Here is a 20890-nt window from a genome sequence, read left to right as displayed (position 1 = left end):
ATAAGTTTCTTCAGCTCTCACTGAATCTCTAAACTTCCATCTGTCTGCAAGGAATATAAATCCTCCCATTCCCCACCATCCAGCCAGAGCTGAAGAAGCTTCTTGGATGAAAAGTGAAAGAAAATAAGAGAAATAAAAGAAGAGAAGTCAAAGAAAAATCAGAAAGTCCAGTTGCCTCTTGAAAAAGCACCTTTGGGACAACCATGACCTGGATGACTGAGACTCTAAATAAACAGGGATCTCTGGAAGTTTTTACCTTACTATTTTTCGGCCTAGAAGTGCAGGCATGTGGGTCCCCATTGCACAAGCTGGGTTAGTCTATTGAAGATGCCATGACACTGGAGCCATAAAAGGGTTAATTGTGCTGCTCTTAGGTTGAATAGCTGATTATTGGAATTTACTCCACAACAGAATGCAGTGATGCTTGGGCAATTTTGTTGAATATGTTTTTGTCAGCAATACATCTGCTCTGGCTGCCACACGCTGAGCTATGTACAATTGCCCAGTTGGCCCCAAGGTCACTTTTCAGAGTATACATAACCTACAAATGAACAATTAGTAGATCACCAGAGTGCTCATCCCCCCCTTGATGGCATGTAAATAATGAAAATTTGCTTTACTTTTTGAGTAGTCAAGAGAAACCTGGAGCCAAAAGTAACTTAAATCTTGTTTTACTTCTTAAGAGGCTTTTAACTGAAACTTTACAGAATTCTACAGTTCTAGACCTTTTTTGTTTGTTTGTTTTAGTTATATTCCATGTTTCTGCTGAAAAAAAATCTGTAAAGGAAGAAAACTATGCAGCATATTTATCTTTAAGCAAGGAGTATCCAATTAGTGGCCCATGGGTCTCATGCTGCGCTGGATCGCAATGAGGCCCACAATATTGTAACATTATTTATTTATTTGTACCTGACTTTATTTTTACAAATAGCTCAAGGCATTGAACATAACTAACACATCTTCCTCCTCTCATTTTCCCCTTAACAGCAACCCTGTGAGGTAGGTTGGACTGAAAGAGTGACTGGCCCAGAGTCATCAGCTGGCTTTCATGGCTAAAGCAGGTCCATTCATGGCCTGTTATTTCTAGCCTGGTACCTTAATCACTAGACCAAACTGGGTCTCAATTTTTATCACATATAATAATACACCTATTTATAACAAACACATAATCCATATATTATCACATTATTATACATTTTATATGCAGCCCCAAACAATTCTTGTTCTTCATGGCATCCCAGACAAGCCAAAAGGTTGGACACTCATTCTTTATGAAAGCTAGCAGCTGTTCATCTGGAAAAGCCCTCTATGTATTGCCCATAATCCTGCCACATATGTATCTTGGCCACCTCTGACTTCCACATGATGTTGCCCTCATCTTTTAGTACATGTATAAGGCAGCCTTAGCTCATCCTTTACTGTTCCACCTATGTTTGTCCTCTTAAGCTAACGGCAGCCCAGATCCTTTCAAAATGTGTAAAATTAGATGGAACAGTTTGGTATTCCATAGCCATTCCAAACTTGTGAGCATTCCCTCTCGCTCTCTCAGAACCCGAGCATTATCTTCTATCTATCCCATTCTTTCCAGCAAAGAAAGCTGCGTACAGCTATTCAAAAGCCTACAACTCTACCACATATTTGAAGTTTTTCAATGGGTTCAGGAGTTGTGCTTTTTATCTTGTCAAATGCAACAAAGCAAGAGAGCGAGATCATGTCAAAATTCTACACATTTCTTGGCCCCATATGTGTTCCCTTCCCACGTTATTCTACTGACTTTATAAAAGTGGACTCAGCAAACACAGGTTACATTATTTGGACTTGCATTATTGAGATAGAGATGAGTGTGTTTGTCCTGCAAAACACCCGTAGTAGATACCAATCCTTTCCAACCAGGAATGTGCATGTGCATGGGGATATGTGCATGTGCAGGGGGATATGAAGCACCAGACAGCCTCTCATGTCTGTCTCAAAATATCTTGACATGTCAGCATGATCTTATGTATTTTCTAGAGCGAATGTGGCACAACAAGGAATCCCATTCCCCAACATGACATTGCTTCATAAGGAGACAGTTATAGCATGTGCACCTATGCCTAATACAAAGCATCTTTTTATCATTGTTCTTGTATTTCAGGCTAGGAATAGATGTTAGGACCCCCTATATTATATAACACTGGATTATTACCCAAGGATTCATTTATTGTCCTAATAAGCTTGGAAGTGCTACATTACAGTTTATGTGAAACATAAAATCACAAGCCAACACTATTATTTTTCATGCATCCATAAGGAATATGACTAAATTAACCATTTATAAGAATGATGTGACATTGTAAACAAAATAGCCTGAATAGCTCGTTTAAATGATTTAGATAATTGTACCAATTCCCATCCCCACCCTACATGGAGAGCCAATTTGATTTAAGGATTAAGGCACTCACCCTTAAGGGTGACCTTGGGCCAGTCACTTTCTCTCAGAAAGCAGGCAATGGCAGATCACTTCTGAAATCTTGCCAAGAAAACCACAGAAACTTGCCAAGGCAATCTCTAGGAATCAGACGTGATCGAATGGAAGAAAAAGAAACTTGACAATTAAAACATTTCTTCTTTTCTATCTTTGTTTCAATATTGTTTTCATTAAGGGTGATATGTAAGGGCCTCATTCTGTTTAAGATAAATGATCTTTAATAAAAAAAAGTTTCAAATGGCCCAAACACAGCAAATTTACACTATAACAAAAATGATCTTGATACAAATCTTAAACTTATACCAGCACTAGATATTAAATACAACTTTTCTTTATACTGTTATAATTTTAAAAAGCTTGGACTTCTGAGAGGAGGAAAAGAAATTTTTAAGTTATTACTTCAAAAATTAAAACAATACTATCAAGAAAAAGCATTAACCTTCTGGTTAATATTACCTTCCCTATATTTTTCTCTGTATAGAGGGGAAAGTGAATTAGAATAACTTTATTGTCACTTTCAATGTATATAAAGTATCAGGACTTGCTGCAAACAACTGTCTCATCTTCCTAGCAGTGATCCACCTCAACATTGCAGGAAGCCAGCAATTATTGAGGAACTGTCTGGTAGGATTAAAATAGTGGGGGCAAGGTGGTTTTGTTCTTGGAGTAATTCTTCTGTAGAGATAGATCATGTCTTCTTTGCACATGCTGAAATGACCACCTACTTGCAAACATGCTGGTAACTACCGTAGGTTTCTAGCATGTAAAGGTTGTCTTTTTTCCTTTATATGCTAAAACTTACAAGCTCCAGAACACTGACGTCAGTCAATTGTACTGTTGGTCATGGATCTTTTGAGTAGATATTTACCAGTTCAAGACATCATTAGAGGCAGGAGATAATTGTATATCTTTTAACAATTATAAAATTAATATAGTTACTGTAGAGTATTAAAATGTTGTCTAGAAGCTAGGAATGACTTTAATATTGCTAGCCATGTTTAAATTAAACCTACTGTAATGCATTATATTTGAAGTTGCCTTTATGTTAAATTTATATTTTACCAATAAAGAAATAAAGGGAGACTAGTATAGATATCTATTTCAAGTTATTGCCCTGGTAGACAGGTCCCACCGGAGAAAAAAATACTTGAAGCTACCTTTAAGTTGCTCAAACAATACCCACAAACTAGTCAATTTCATTTTAGCTAGCAAGTTGCATGAACCAAATCTGTGATTCTAGTTTTGTGCATAGCAATAAAACTGGGTTAATTCCAGTTAATTTAAGCATGTCATGAATACATCTGGATTTTCCTTCTCTTCTCCTTCCAGATTTTTTTTCAGTGTAACTCTAGACAGCCTTTGCTCATTTTTTAGCTATTGTCATTAATGTTTAAATGATGTATTTAGCTATTCTAGTGAGTTCATAGAAATATTCACTAGACAGATTATTTCAGGAGAATAATACTCATTTCTAGTAATATTATTTACCTGCACAATGCTTAAAAACAGGAGTGTTTTCAAATTGTAATATTGGCACTTCTATAATCCCTTTACTTTGAAGTCTTTTAACTCAAACATCCAAAATATACCTAGGCTAGGCTTTAAAAGATGGGAGATAAATTGAGGTACCTCATGCTATTCTTCATCTTTTAGCATTTATTGCTCTTATAACCGTTCATTGCTTCTTCAGTTTCAGTACTTTATATTGCATCTCTGATATCTAAGCGATCACATTCAAACTCAGTAACATAATATAGTTTAAAATGACTGGTTCATGGTCACACAGTGTTGTTTAGGACTTAAGAGAGTAAACCTAAATCATAACATGCTTATCATCGCATTCCTTTTTTCATCCACACTATAAAACATACCAGTTGGAGGCAAATGTTTATGAGTATTTAAAATTTGTGCAAATGTAAAGTATGAAAATGTATGCAAACATTTTGTGTCCTATACTAAGAGAAGAGGTTTGAAAGTTATTAGGGAGGAACTGTCAACTCACTTTTTAAAAATTTATAAAAATTGATATGATCATTCAGCCCAACATTCCACTAAAAAGAGTTTTTTAAAAGAGACCTCTAAGATTTTATTTTTTTTCTCCAATAGTAAACATTTATCATGATTGCCTAATAAGATAAAAATGTATGATTATGGGCAACTTGCTTTTCATAAGCATTTGACAAATATTTCTTACAAAAATGTAATATAAAGGTGATGGTCAATAGCTATTACAAGTTAAAGATGACAATACAATATGACCAAATGGCATTTTTGGTTTATAATATTGGTAAGTCCTCACTTAATACTAGTAATTGTGAGAATTTCGGTTGCTAGGTGATGAGGTCATAAAGCGCAATGTCATATGACCACATTAATAAGCAACAGCAACCCAGGCAGTTCCCCAATTGCCATTGTTGTGTAAATCACTGCAGATTGTTAAGTGAGGATCTCATGTTGTTATTATTTCTGACTTTCTGCTGGCTTCCCCATTGACTTTGCTTGCAGGAAATGGCAGAGAAGTTGGAAATTGCAATCATGTTACAAAGGGATGCTGCAATAATAAGTTTGAGCCACTTGCCAAGTGCTTGAATTGCAATCACATGACCATTGGAGAGTTGTAAGGTTGTAGTTACCACAATTGCAAATTCAAAGAGTTGCTGAAGGAGTGGTAGTTAAGCAAGGATTACTTGTATTATTTCATGTAATCGGTCTCTCCTCTCTTTACAAATGCTTTGGCTGTTACAAAACAGAATACTTATACAAGTTTTCAGAAAAAGGACACAATAAAAATTTATTTTAAATATATTATAAAAGAAAGACCATTCAATTCGTAAAAATACTAAACTTGACATCCAAATGATTTCCAATTAATCAGCGATACTACATTAAAGTGCTAGACATCCTTGATCTCTCCCACTTAAGACATTGTCCCAAGATGCACAAAATAAATACACAATTTGTGGCAACATCCAATTTAAAAGAAACTGTTAAGCATGCATTATAAAGAGGGAAACTGTTTAAGAATCCCTGAAGACTTTCTACATATGAGCTGCATTTTCCTGCTTCTTTCCCCTTAAATCTTTAGCTGCTTAATAGCATTGTTGGAAGAGCTAATGTTATACTTACTTTGGTTACGTATAATGCAGTGTTGTGAACTTAGTGCATATAATTTTCTTCATGATAAAAAAATTCTACCTACCACATACCAATATATTTTTGTACGCTTTTAAATTCATTCAAATTAAAACCCCTTTTACCTACTAGAATGTGAAGGTATCTCTAATTGGTGATAAATCTATTGGAGAGCTTAGAACAGAATGTAGTTCAAAAATACTATTGTAAGTAGACTTCAAATTGGGCTATTTTTAAAAATGGTTATCTTGATCTAAAATGACATTTAAGGATGATAAAGTTTGTAAAACTTGTTTTAACTATTCAAACACAACTACAACAGTGTCTCTTAATTTAAAGCATTTATGTACTCGGTTTTAATTTAAGAACAAAAGAGGCATTTTGTTAAAAAAAACACCAACTTATCTTTTATACTGTCTGTAATATATTTCCTTGGAGGCTCCACTTCCTATTTTGGAGCCCAGCTAAGATTAAAACCTAGCTAGGAGAAAAGCACCTGTAGGAAGTCACTATAGGAAGGTAAAATAAATCCCTTATTTGGGAAGACTTGCTTGGTTCTTTTAAGATCAGTTATGAATTTGAAATATTTAAAAATCTTCAGCAATATTTATTTAAAATCTAGTTCACTGTGATTGTTAATACAATAAGATAATACAATTTCTGGAAAAGTCTATGTACTTTGAGCATGTTAAGGACATTTAGAAATAGGATGCCTAGATTTCTAAACAATTAGTGGCATAATTTTATATGCAGTAATAATGGGAGGCATAATATCAGACTGCACTAAAAATAATCCAAGACACAGAAACTTTGTGCAGCTCTTCAGCCAGAAATTTTGATTTTGTTACATATTAAAGAGAAATTACTCTCTTTAGGCTAGTTTAAATTATGTCAAACTAGCAATTTTATATCAATGTCAGCACTCTGTGAATAGTTCTATAAAACATCCCCCCCCATGTGAATATTTTTATATTGCAGATCTATAAGAAAAATGAAGATCAAAATAGAAATGTAAATCGATGAATTTACTGTTTTCATGATTTAAAAAAATATTATATGGCTTACAAATCTTCTACAGATAGCCTTTGACTTATGGCAGTTGGGACTGGAATTTTGGTTGCAAAACAATATGGTTAAGCAAATCATCACATGACTGAACCAGATTTTCCAGCCATTTTTATAAGAGTTAAGCAAATTACCACAGTTGTCAAGTGAATCACATGGTCACCAAAGAGAATCACAGTTGTTCAGCAAATCCAGTTTCCCCTATTGACTTTCCTTGTTGAAGCAGCTGGGAAAGTTGCAAATCACAGTCATGTGATCACAAGATCATGCAACTGTTGTAAATGTGATTGGCAATCATTCAGTTTCAATCACGTGATCACGGAAACTGGTGCACCATAATTTTGAGGACAGGTTGAAAGTCATTTTTTTGAGGCTGTTATAACTCTGAACCATCAATTAAATGAATGATCATAACTCAAATACTACAAGTACTATGGTAGTTGACTTCGTCATTATTTTTATCTAGAGCAATATGATCAGAAAATGGCCTGACAATATCAATAAATGGCAACCACTTAACAGATTTTGTTGTACTATTCACTATTTCTGGTATGGAAGCTATCAGATCCTGAAGATGACTAAAACAAATACCACTGTGAAAAAGTATTCAAGCATATATGAAAATGTAAACAGTTTTTTTTTTACCGTAGCCCTATTAGTAATTAAATTTATATGCCACCCATCTCATGTTTCGAGGCAACTAGGTATTGGGAAGGATGCCTAATATCACATATAATTAGTTATATTTTGATAGGCTTGGAAATTCACTGCAGAAATTGGGGTTAACACTTTCATATTTGTGTGCCACCATCTAGGACTAATAGTTAGGATGTCTTGTGGAGATTAATACCTCCCAATACTTGCACTTGTAAGTGAAGTGAAATGTCAGAAACCAGGGATTCTCAGGTTTTCTAAATTATCCATCGTCCTTCCATCTTGCAATATGAACTTAAAATAAAATCATACCCTCAAAATATCACTAACAACATATAGTACATAAGTCTTGTACATTTCATACCTATTTTACTCTTGTCCAGCAAGGCACTAGGAAATTGTTCAAGTTTAAGCTTTTGTTGTACATTTGCATTTTAAAAGGCACTTCTTTATTTTAATGATGCTGTTATGTTCAATTTTACTGATACTCTAAGGGGGCAAGTGTATGCAAAAGTTTTCTAAAACAAACAGTTCCCTGCAATTAAGATCTATAGTTGGCTTCCAAAAGTTCATGTAGTATCACAACTGGACACGATAGTTCACTTCATAAAAGGTAAACAGTCAAAATGGTGAGTTAAAACTATACTGAATCACTGCAACTAAGTGAGGAACCACCTATTTACAATAATTTTGAATGCCTTATGGAACAGCATATAAAAGAGCAACATTGTAACAATTTTATCATTTTGCAAGCTGTCTCCAGGCTTAAAAGTGGTGTGTGCTTGTGTGATGATCTATAAAGTCCTACACAACTTGGAATGAGGTTCTGTGAAGGACTGTTCTTTCTGAATCTTCCTTGGCTTTTAGATAAATATTTTAGATAAATATTTTCTTTCACTCCACCACCATGAGAGATATGTTTCATGTGAATTCAAGAAAAGGCCCTGTTGATGTCTGTTATCAGAGCTTGGAGTTGCCTTTCCCCAAAAGTCATCCTTTTAATCACTGGGTAAAAATATTGTTACTTAGGCTGACCTTTAAGTATATTTTGACAGCTAAATTAGGCATATATACTATTGTTTTCATCATACAGCTTTAATTATGTTTTCATTTCAAATGTAATATTTGTGTAAATTGTTTAACTTCCTGGAAAGTTTTTATCAGGATTTAAGTCTAATAAATGAATAAATATATGGTCACAATACCCACTGTAGATTTAGCACTGATAGATTGATCCTCATGTAAAGTATGCTTGCTACTTGAGGTCAAGTAGTGTGACTATTAATCTTTCTAGTAAATTTAGGAAGCTAAATTTTTATTTTTAACGTAACTAGTTGATAAATTTCCAGAGGGAGTATTGACATACACGCAGTCTGGAAAGTTTATAGAACATGTTTTTTATGATTATAAATAAATATGAATGTGGACTAATTATTTACAAACATGGTAAAATAAATGTTCATTTCTCAACTAGTCAACTATTACTATAACAAAACTTTCAAGAATTCTAAAAGAATCATTACTATTAGAAATCAAGAAATATTAATTTGTCAGTTTATTTGGCAAAAAAATGGCAAATATATTATTGCTGCAGAGAAATCAAAAATTTTCACTGTCCCTCTTAAGATTTAATTTCCATCCAGTTTCCAATGGATTGACAGTATTGCCATATTAGATGTAAAGGCTCTCATTATAACCTGATTAGGAATATACTTTAGGACTGGGATGGCGAACCTATGGCACACGTGCCACAGGTGGCATGAGGAGCCATTTGTCAGGGCACACAAGGCGTTGCCCTGTCAGCTGGCCAGTACACATGTGCGCGTTGGTCAGCTGAGTTCAGCCTTTTTAAAAGCCATTATTCGCCCGCCGCAGGCTCCAGAGGCTTTATAGGAGCCTGGGGAGGGCAAAAAGAGCTTTCCCTTTCCCCAGAGGCTCTCCGGAGGCTTCTGAAGCCTCTGGAGCACAAAAAACTGGCCCTAGGGCAAACCAAAAGTTCGGGAACGGACTTTCGGTTTGTTCGTAGGGTTGGTTTAAGCCCTCTGGAGGCTTCAGGGACCTTCAGCAGGCTTCCTTGAAGCCACCGGAGGACTAAAAACAGCTCTAAGAGGAAACAGGAAGTCCCTGTTTGCTCGTAGGGTCCTTTTTAGTCCTCTGGAGGCTTCAGAAAAGCCTCCTGAAGGTCCCTGAAGCCTCTGGAGGGCTTAAACCGACCATACGAGCAAACTGGAAATGACTTCCGGTTTGCTCGTAGGATCATTGTTTGCCCTTTGGAGGCTTCAGGGAAGCCTCCTGAAGGTCCCTGAAGCCTGTTTTCGCCCTCCCCAGGCTCCTATAAAGCCTCTGGAGCCTGGGGGTGTGTGTGTCAAAAAAAGCATGCAAAAATAGGGGGGAGCACCCCTCATGCACGTATGCGCACTGGGGGTGTTGTGCATTGCATTATGGGCACACCCACGCATGACCCCCCCTGCGCTCCCCCCTTATGGCACGTGAGCCAAAAAAGGTTCGCCATCGCTGCTTTATGAAATTAATACTTACAATCTGACTTTATTTTTAAACCTGCCACATATGATTTGTCCAATGCCTACCTGTTATCACAGATACCTGGCATTCATATCTGTGAACATTGTGTGAACATATACTGATCATTATATATTATTTAATTAGGCCCATCATGAAAAATCAAACAAGTTAAAATGGCAACTGGCCATGTACACCAGCGGCCCACAACCTTTTGGGCACCAAGGACTGATTCCATGGAATAGGTTTTCTGCGGACTGGATGGGGCTAGTTTTCCATGGTGCCTGCATCCCATGGATGGGCTTCGCTTGTTTGCGCGGCACAGTTTCTGGCATGCTGCAGACCAGTAATGGTCCATGAATTGGGAGTTGGGGACCTCTGATCTACAGTATTTACTGATACTAGTACTATAAATTATGGTATGCAAGAATAACACTGATACTAGTGTTATTCTTGTCTTAATTGACATTTTACTGTAATCTACATGTTTCCTGATATTTAGTTATGTCAGTTATTTAGAAATTTTCAATGATGTTTCATTCTTGCAGCTTCTTAACTAAGAACTGAAAAAGGAAATAAAATGAAAGAAATTGCATAATTAAAACTTGAATAAAAGACATTTTCACATGAATTCATTTTTGAATTCTAGCTGTGTCCCCCTATACACTTCACAGTTTGTTACCGTTTCCAAATCTATAATTATAATAATGCAGATTTCTAGACTTCTTGCTAATGGGGATGAATTATCCAGACACATAGATGCAGCATCATCAAAGTAAAGACTGGCCTGATAGTCACTCTCTCCTGAGATTCTCCCTTTTTCATTTTTTAGAAAATTATTTTTTTAAAAATTGTCATATCCCCTGTAAAAAGTATGACTGTAATATTTACATATAAATAATGTCTTTAAAGATCAAGATTCTTATTAAAGGTTTCCAAGACTGTTGAATTTGTATGTTCAAATATCCATTGTTGTGTTGGAGATGAAGGATTGCACATGTTCATGAAGATTTTTCGATCACTTTCATTACAGTCCATGCAGCTGCCACTTACTGGGTGATAAAGTGTCTTGTCCTGAAGACGAAAGTTAAAATTAGTCTCACTACATGTATTGTTTTATTGTTTAAATAAGCTTTCTATACAAGTTTTGCATAAATAACTTTTTTCATATCAAAAGTCAATATATTATCCAACAGACTTTATTTGCAAACATGTTTTGCAAAAGAGGAATATTGTTAATTTTTTGAAATTATGTGAAGGTATTTGCTTCTTGAATATCTTCTTCTGAACAACATATTATTAATAGCTCCTTTTTTTCTATTATCTAAACAAAAAATAAAGCATAATTCAAAATGTTACAAGATGATCACACCATTTGATTCAACTACATCTACTTACTTTTCGATATTTCCATAGCTGATTTCCTTTCATTCCATGACAGTCATAAAGGGTGACTGGGCTATTGTGGGAAATAGCATCAAAGCAATATTTCTTTGCGTGTTGAGGGTCTCCTGGACGGATATCCTCTCGCCAGCTGAATGTGAATACCTGTTTAATAAACATATGCTATCAGAAATAAATGAGGAAAAAAAACATATTTGTCTTTAGATAGTTACTTAATTTTTAATAATTTATTTTGGGGCAATAAATTATGTATCAGAATAAAAGGCTGCCATTATGTGGTCAAAGATAAGCATATTAAGGTTTTGTATGCTGCTAGGAGTATTTCAATATAATAGATATTGGAATTATGCAAGAATTGATGCCGTAGATGCCTTAAATCAAGAATCTAGTTGATATATTTATGTCTTCTGCCTCTTGACAGTCATAGACAGTCCTGTGGATTGGGTCATGGCCACTAAGATGATCTATTTCAGCAATGGTAAGAAGAGTTCTGTAATTATGATTATCATTAACAGCAATTATTTTCCACTGTTTTGATGATATGCAGCATTTTCATTCAATTTTTAAAAAATGCTTTGGCGTATGTGCCAACACAAAAACACTTTTAAATTGGCCTATTAGCACGCATTGGTCTGTGATAAATGATGTTGCATTTTGTGACAGAATCAGTCATTGTAATTCATTTTTCAAGAATCCATGATCCATGAAAGAATATTCTACAAAGCCTTCATTGGTGAAATACTCAGTGATTTTTTAAAGATTTCTAAATTGTGTTCATCTACATTTCGCAAAGATTTGCCAATTTCAAATGGTAAATGCTACAAAGAAGGTAATAGAAGTGCTTTATTGGTCTCTAGGGGCATTTACTGCATGAACTGATAAAGACGTGGAGTGAAAGTGAGGTGAAAATAACAGACATCTGATAGGAGTTTTGATATAGTTTCTTGTCCATAACTCTATAATAAAAATATCATCCACAAATCTCAATTTTTAAAGACAATTTAGGGAGCAGGAATTGAAGAAGTATTGTTCTAAATAGTAATATTGTCATAATGTGATAGCATATATTTTCCAAGTAATTTTTAACCCTCTTCCGACTGCTCTATGTATATTATATTTATATATCCATACTATGTGAACATAATACTGTATTTACCTCCCAGTATTATATTTGATTTGATTGATTTTTTAAATTCTGCTTGTATTACTTTATAACTTAAGGTGGCAAACTTACTTGATACTTCTTCCTCCAATTTTCCTGACAACAACCCTGCAAAGTGGATTGAGCCGACAGAGTAACTAGCCCAAAGTCACCCAGTTGGCTTTCATGCTTAAAAGGGGTAGAACTAGTCTGATAAAATAGGTAATAATATAAGGAATTTAAACTGATTTGTTATTACACTATATAAAATATCACAAAACTGTTCCGTTAAAGAAGCTGTTATATTATTTCAACATTTGCGTTAAATGATAGCTTTCTGACAAATTCTTTAGAAGGACATTTGAGTTGTGATTACTGCCACTTACTTATTGATTGTATTTTTTTATTTTTATATTTGATTATATTGTGTATTAGATGTTTTAACTTACAGGATGATTTTATAAATTGCCAAGAATAATTTGAATATAGCAAGTATTCAGGTATCAAATTTAGTAAAATAAGTAAATACATAAATAAGTTCATTTAAAAAAAATGCAATTACCTGCACATTGCTCCAAGCAGCTTCTCCTCTACCTTTCACACAGGTTTCAACTCTTAGTGGTGAACCTAGAGCCCCATGCTTTGTATCTACACAAAGACTGGTCCCTACATTACGGATCTGAGAAACAAAATCAGAGATGAGGGCCATTTAATAAGCAGCAGCTTCACTGGATGAATTTTGTGACGCAATTCTTAGTTTAAAAATGCATCCCAAAATATGTATGCCAAGAAAACTGCAATAAGTTCAGGTTTTAAGGCTGTAAATTATACAACCTTAAAAATTGCAAGAAACAGGATGGAATATATTTACGGCTGAACTGAGTGATTGACTACATTTGTTAAACTGACATGAATCAAGAAATATCACAATCATTTATTTTTGAGCCATAGTTGTGCAGTGGTTAGAATGCAGTATTGCAGGCTGACTGCTTTCTCCCAGAAGTTGGATTCTGATCAGCTAAGGTTGACTCAGCCTTCATCCTTCTGGTAAAATGAGGACCCAGATTATCGGAGGCAATACACTGACTCTGTAAACCACTTAGAAAGAGTGCTGTAAAGAACTATGAAGCGGATATAAGTCTAAGTGCTATTGCTATTGCTTTATTTCAAAATAACTCTTGGGGATGACATATAAGTTTTGATAGCTCTCCTTAAGATTACAACTGAGGTTACCTTCTGTCAATTCACTCCTAACTAAACCTTCAAAATCTTTCAGTTCCTCCTCCCTGTATAATTTAAAGAGAGAGAAGAGGAACCTGTATTACCATTCTGTGGGTCTTCTAATATCTAATCATCATAGAAACTAATATAGCAACTTCCTGTTGACATAAATACATATGCTGTTCAATTCCTATAGGTAATTCTATAACACTGAAATTAAAAACACATGCATTAAAACATGTTGACCAGCCTTGGAGAATGGAATCAGAGGAACCAGAAATTCTGTGGTTATTACAGTATTTGCAGCTGTATGCTAAAGCGTAGATAAATGGGCTGAGTGACTTGAATAAACTAACCTCTCCCCAGGCAGCTGCTGGAGGTTCTACAGGTGGGTAAAACTTTCCCAAGTCCCAAGCAACTTCATGCATAAACCACTTGAAATTTTTACAGTTAAGTTTAATACGAAGTTCTTTCTGAGCAGTCACATCCCCCGCAGATAGATGTCGATATTCGGGTCTCCTTTGATAAATGTATTCTGCATATTCGTCCATCCACACTTCAGCCACCCGTTTCAGGTTCTACAAGATTCCAATATTTTAAAATGAAAATAAAAATAAAAAATTATCTTGATAAATAGGAAAATAAAAAATGGCTAATGGTAACGGACAGGATCAGAACAACTAGTGATAAGCAACTCTTCTCAATATTTCTTTACTATTGGCACATACAGAAGACTGATTATGTTAAAAGGTTAAACAATATATTTTAGATAGACACTGAGCTCACCACAGTATTTGACTGATGTATACATTGCCAGCTTGACTCAAAGGCAACTTCATTTTGTAGAATTCAAGATACACTATTTCATAATAAAATTATAAGACTGAGTAAATCCACTAAAATTGATTAAAATTTAATACTTAACTCTTCAACAGATAAAATATTTTAAAGCTAGGCTTTTAATATAGGGAGTCAAATAAGAGAATGTATAATATTTTCTTAAAGTTATTAAAGGAATATTCCCATTACTTCTTTTCCCACAAGAGGGAGCCTCTAACCACATTTTAAGATATGTTAATTTTGAACAGGAAGTAAAATATCTTTTAAAATAAATATTTACAAATTGAAAAGGAAATCTTGAATTTATAGTTAGGTAGTGACAATTTCTCATTGGATCATATTTTCAAATATTCTAAAAACTGGTAAGTTCTTCATTTTAGTTATGCATGTGAACACTTAATAATGATATGAATTTTGCATGCATTTAACAGTAGCTTTAGATCTTCAAACCTCTTACTAATGCATTTTCCTTAACTTACCTATCTTCTGCTTATAGGGATATAAATTTTTAAAATAAAAGGCATAAGAACAGGTTTCCTGTGTTAACAATAACAATTTTTACCATAGATCAAGTGGGTGGTTTTTTTTTTAATGCTCCATTGTGAAGATGTAAGAATAGCACAAGATAGCTTCTTACCCTAGCTAAACTGACTCCTGTTGGAACCTTATAAGGGACATATTTTCTATAAATGTGGCCAACTCGAGAACAAGGTATATCTTCCATGCGACCTCCACACATCCAGACCTGTGAAACAGGAGAAAGAATATGTACAATTCATTTTTTTTACTATGATGGAAATCAATGCTTTTGAAAGCAGAGATACTATTGTTATTTCAGCAAAATACATTTAGACTTATATATTGTTCTGTACCCTTTTACAGTAGTGTGTACTGCATCTAAAATTATTTAAGTCAACTGTATTTATAAAGGTATCAGGCTATAACACATGCCTTTAAACTAACTGAAAAATAAGGTTTCTCTTTGTCTTATGTCAATTCATCTAAAAAAATACTGACATTTTATATACAGGTAAATTCAATCATCTAATACATGTTTTGTAATTCCCAAATGTCTAATTGAGGGAGAAAGTGTATTCTCTGAATTTATAGGATCTCAGTGTTCTTCTGTTTATAAGCGCTTTGTGTGGTTAGTGGGTCTTGTGATGGGTCAGGTATAGGTGTGTTGTTAAGTAGAACAGTCACATAACGTTTTGCTTAACAACAGAGTTTCTGGTGCCAACTATTTGTGTTATTAAGGGACGACTACTTTTAATTAACAGTTAATTGCTTAGTGATTAGGTACCTATCTAACCTATATTAGATAATTATTTTCCACTTTTGGTTTTATACTAAGGCCCCAAATTGCTAGACAATAAGCTGGATGGACTTTCTTTGGTTTTATGTTGTTTTTAGAGCTATTAATGATTCTTTTTGTATGTGTGCATGCATTTTATAATTTTTAAAAAGAGGTGTAAGCCACCCAAACTGATTGCAAATTGGGTGGCCTATAAAATGAACAAACAAATAGTGTACTGACAAATTTAATTCTGAATTTAAAACTGAGCCTCAATTAGCCTGACTAGTACTTGCAATTATCATCCCACTAATATCTATATTTGATCAAGAAATTTATTATTTCTGATTTTTTGTCAACTCTGTATGAACATTCTTTCATACCTGTATGGATATAACTTCTGTCAGTCTATGTTAGTGCTTCCCAAGATGTTTTCCTTCATTACTCAAAACTCCTTCTCGGAAAGTCTTTTATATTCAATGTAGGTAAAACACTTTAAGTTGATGTTAATGTTCCTATGTGATTGGGTAAGAGGTTTTTGTGTTGTTACTCAAAGAGAAAACATTTTACTGCAATTTTCAGTAATTTAGCTTCATTTGGGAAGCACTGGTTTAATTGAAGTACAGCTTTTGTTTAGTATATTACTTCCAATAGACTTAAATTATATTTAAATACTGTGATGAATAATAGCACACTTTAAAACAGTTTAAGTGTGTTGTTATTAATTATAGAATATAAATATGCATTTATTTATAAACTAATGAGCTACAAAATGATTTTAAAGGCTGTCTGCTTAAGAATATGGCAAACATTCCAATGGAAGTCTTGTTAGATGTCTGATATTGAAATGCTGAAAACTTCATTTTGTGAGCTTTCATTTTGCAAAAGAAATTCAATAGTGAGCTGTCCCTGATGCCATTTAATGAATTAAAATAGTATTTTAATATTAATAGCAATAAAATGTAATACTGGTTTGGGAGATGACAGCATTCTTATGTTTTAAGCAATTCTTGAATGGAGAGTAAAGCCTTTAAGATAGAAAAAACATCATGAATAAATAAACTAGTACAAGAACTTTTAAACAAGCTTGCAGAATTCTGCTTGACTGCATGTTTCTTCATTCTGCTATCACCAGTTGTTTCTCATTGAAAATCTTATCCTACATAGTTTTATATATGTTCATTTTATTTAATATCTAGGTAAAGTTTTCTTTTTGAAAACCTGTCATTTTATACTTTTATCCAATATTTCAGAGGATCTATGAATTGTGGACCATTGCATTTCAGAAACACATTCTTTGACCATTTTAAAGCCTGGAAAAAAAATGCTAAAAATGATTAAAATAAACTGACTCACTTTCTCCTTAGGTTGTATATACAATTTGTATTTTTCAGTTTGAGAATTCAATATAGTTAAAAAACTGCCTTAGATGATTCTTATAGGATCAGATTGGAATGAAAATTATTTTATTTCTAGGTCTATTAATGCCCCACTTGGTGTTCCAAATTCATATTTAAAGCATGCAATTTAAACAAAGAAACTACCACAACAGGAAAACCCCAAGATTTGGGAACATAAATTTCAGAAATAAATCCTACATAGATCCGCAATTCATTTGTGGACAATAGTAGTGGAACAAGAAGATACTGGCTGGTTAGGGAACCTGGTGTATAAAAGTATAACTTATGTCCCTAAGTATATATCGATTCTTGAAAAATAAAAATGACCTTTGACTATAGTCAAGCGTGTCAACTGATAACCTCCCACAACAACAACAACAACTCAAAGTAGTAAATTGCATCTTGGGCTTTATATGTTATTTATTAAGCTTATATGTCTCTCCAATTTTAACTATGATCATCTTATGGAGCTACAAATAGTAAAATAATCAAAGCAATCTACAATAACACCAGTAATACCTGACAATGAGGAACAGCTCATGTATGTATGTATGTATGTATGTATGTGTGTATATATATATATATGTGTGTGTGTGTGTGTGTGTGTGTGTGTGTGTGTGTACATATGTATGTAAGTATTCATCCTTCAGAAGGATCAAATACAGCTACTCAGACCCAAAAGTATATTGAAATAGTCAGATCTTATTTGCCTACAGAAAGCCAGAAGTGTTGGGGCTTGTCTAGTGTTTAGGGGAATGTTCTTCACAGAAAGAATGCAGACCCAGAGACGGCGGCTCTTAGGAATCTTCCAGATGGCATTCCCTAGAGGTCAAAATCAGACAGCTGTTCCTCTTTCAGGAGGTAATAGTATGTGGAAAAGAGCTTGGGAGACAAGGGGAAGAGCCTCAGCCAGAGTAAAATTCAGATTAAATGGCAACTTAGCTTGCAGAACAAGTCCACACTTAAATACCTGTCTGCCATTAACCTATAAACTAGGTGAATTATGTATACGTTAATGCTAAAGTATTACAAATCTCTTTACTTCAGTCTTAAGTAGCTAAACTCCATGGTTTAAAAAAATGATTTCTACTGTTGAAGTAGCAAATATAATTTCAAAAGCAGGCTTCCTATTCATTTTTATTGCTGCTTTGATTCATTTTATTATCAAAATCTTTGTCTGATGACAAATTTCATTACAAGAAAATGAGCAGCTCCTTAAAAAAGAAACCAATGGAAACGAGTATCACATTACTGTAGAAAGAAAAAAAGCAAAAGGCTGAATTGAACATTACTGAAGAAAAAAAAGAGCAAGTATCAGACAAACAGTAGTTCTTGAAATAAATCCCCTTTGATTGGATCTTTCCATGAAGCAGCATGCTATTCACTGAAGCATTCAAAATTAATAGTCTGTCGCACAAAATTGTTTGTGCCTTATAATCTGAAAGCTATCCTCAGACAATATATTGGTCATTTTTTGACATCATTTACTTTTTACACAAAAATAAACATTACAAGGTGATATTGGATTCTATTGCAAAGCCAACAATACAAGAGATAAATACAATAATAGCATCTACTCTACGAAAGTTTAGAAAATGTAAATAAACAGGGTAGACTAGCTTAATACTATATCTCTAAAATCTGTTTTTAGCAGTTTTACTATAAGCGTTGTACTAACTGGCGAAATGGCATATAATGCTTTAATTTTATTTTTAGTGCAACTGACTATAGTTGAATGCAGAGTTTTCTAGTTAATTATTCTTAAAATTATATTTTTGAGGTCATCATACAAGGGAGTAAGCTGATGTCTACAAGAACTAGAATCAAAGATGGTAAGTTAGCATATCTTGACAAGAAATTATAAATGAGGATAAGATCAGGTCATACCATATTTTTTGATGAATAAGACACACCTTTTTCCCTCAAAAAGAGGCTGAAAATCTGAGTGCATATTATACACTGAATACAGCATTTTTTGCCTCTTGCAACCCCGCCCCCTTCACCAAAATGGCCGTGCAGAGCCTTTAGGAGCCTTGCAGAGTGCTCCTGGGGGCTGGGGAAGGCAGAAATGAGCAAAAAACAGGCTGTTTTTTGCTCATTTTTGCTCCCATCCCCACCCCCAGGAGCACTCTACAAGCCTTTTCATGCCTTGGGGGGGGCGCGGAAAGGGCCTTTTCGTGAAAAACAGGCTGTTTTTGGGAGGTCTGCAGAGTGCAAAAACTTTTTAAAATTTGCCTCTTCAAAACCTTGATGCGTCTTATACTCCAGTGCATCTTATACTCTGAAAAATACACTAGTTGTACAATAACTGTTGTTCTGGGTCAATGTTTCCCAACTTTGACAATTTTCAAAGAAGGAGAATTCTAAAAACTGCCAGATTTGGGAAACAGTGTTGTACTTTATTATGTGGTTTGGAATAAGGTACATAATATAATTTTCTTTTTTTAGCCATTATTATTATTCAAACCAGCTTTTTGGTGTGACCATGAAACTGTCTTTACCCATTTAAAGTCTGGGGACGTCTCTTTGCTGTATGAAAACCAAGCAAAGTGAATTCAGATAAGCTATTTCTCTTGCTAGATATTGCCCAGTATCCATGGTAGAGGCAAAATAAGAAGCAAAAAAGAACATAATTCTGATCAATTTGTTTTTCTTATGTTAAAACTGACAGATCTTTTTTCCTAAAAGGTGTCTGTATTACACGATACCAATTCTAGCTCATCTTGTTCTAATTTTTCTATTTTTCAAAAGATAATGATGCTAAGATTATTACATTTGTTCAATAGATCACAGGACATAGAGGAAGACAATGAACATGTATTTCTTACTGATTTCTCCTTGAGTATTAATGTATGGTTAAGGAAGAAATCAAATTAATAGAAAACTTTCTAAGATATAATATTTGAAATGTATATAGAGCAGTGTTTTTCAACCTTTTTTGTGCAAAGGCACACTTTTTTCATGAAAAAAATCATGAGGCACACCACCATTAGAAAATGTTAAAATGTTTTTAACTCTGTGCCTATATTGACTATATATAAAGTAATTCTCCCACGGCACACCTTACACTATGTCACGGCACACTAGTGTGCCACGGCACAGTGGTTGAAAAACACTGATATAGAGCAATATTCAATGATTTTGTACAGAAATGCTGTAGCATTATGATTCAACCAGCAAGCTGGGATAGGTATCCTATGAAAACCCTGATAGTTGGTGGGTATCATTAACTTCTCATATAACTAAGATTTTCTCCATTTACATTCAAAATTGCTGAAAGGATTAAATGTAGGCTTATTCCAGAATTATTTCCTCCAAAAATCCTTATTTTTATCCTAAAATCATTTCACATATAAAAATATTAAAAGAGGATGACAACCTTTCATATTTTTATTTTATGTAAACATTTTTATTTCTGAAAAGTAATGTTTTGCTGAGATGTTACAATGTTTGCTTCAAGTATAAACTGGTTAATATAGAAATCAGAAGCAACTTTAGAGAATAAGGCTATACTTGATTTTATTAACAACTTTTTTTTAATGAAGCATAAGAAAATCAGATCTAGGAGCAAAAAATACAACTGACTGTAAGAAAAATTACTTTAAGGTTGTGTTTACACAACACTTGCTCAGTTAAGCAACTGTTTAAACTGTAAATGCAATTATGAATGCACTACATACATATTTACATAGTTTATGGCTCACTGTATTGTGTAAGTCTAGAAAATAGAAAATGGGAACATTTGTGTTTTA

General features: G+C 34.0%; 1 protein-coding gene across 1 annotated transcript in view; it reads right to left on the bottom strand.

Moving 5' to 3' along the window:
* Positions 1-9638: 9638 nt before the first annotated feature.
* The window catches only part of GALNT10 (polypeptide N-acetylgalactosaminyltransferase 10), a 54125-nt gene continuing 42873 nt past the window's right edge, over positions 9639-20890 (bottom strand). Inside the window, exons 8-12 of the mRNA XM_032208872.1 lie at positions 15082-15189; positions 13961-14182; positions 12946-13062; positions 11237-11386; positions 9639-10912 (exon numbers count right to left, since the gene is read on the bottom strand). Coding sequence (XP_032064763.1) covers positions 10745-10912; positions 11237-11386; positions 12946-13062; positions 13961-14182; positions 15082-15189 — 765 coding nt within the window. The 3' untranslated portion in view covers positions 9639-10744. The remainder of the gene's footprint in view (positions 10913-11236; positions 11387-12945; positions 13063-13960; positions 14183-15081; positions 15190-20890) is intronic.

This window comes from Thamnophis elegans, chromosome 2 (genome assembly GCF_009769535.1).
Source record: "Thamnophis elegans isolate rThaEle1 chromosome 2, rThaEle1.pri, whole genome shotgun sequence".
Classification (NCBI taxonomy): domain Eukaryota; kingdom Metazoa; phylum Chordata; class Lepidosauria; order Squamata; family Colubridae; genus Thamnophis; species Thamnophis elegans.
The sequence above is the reverse complement of the archived record's forward strand: the minus strand, read 5'-3'. Positions and strand labels throughout refer to the sequence as shown.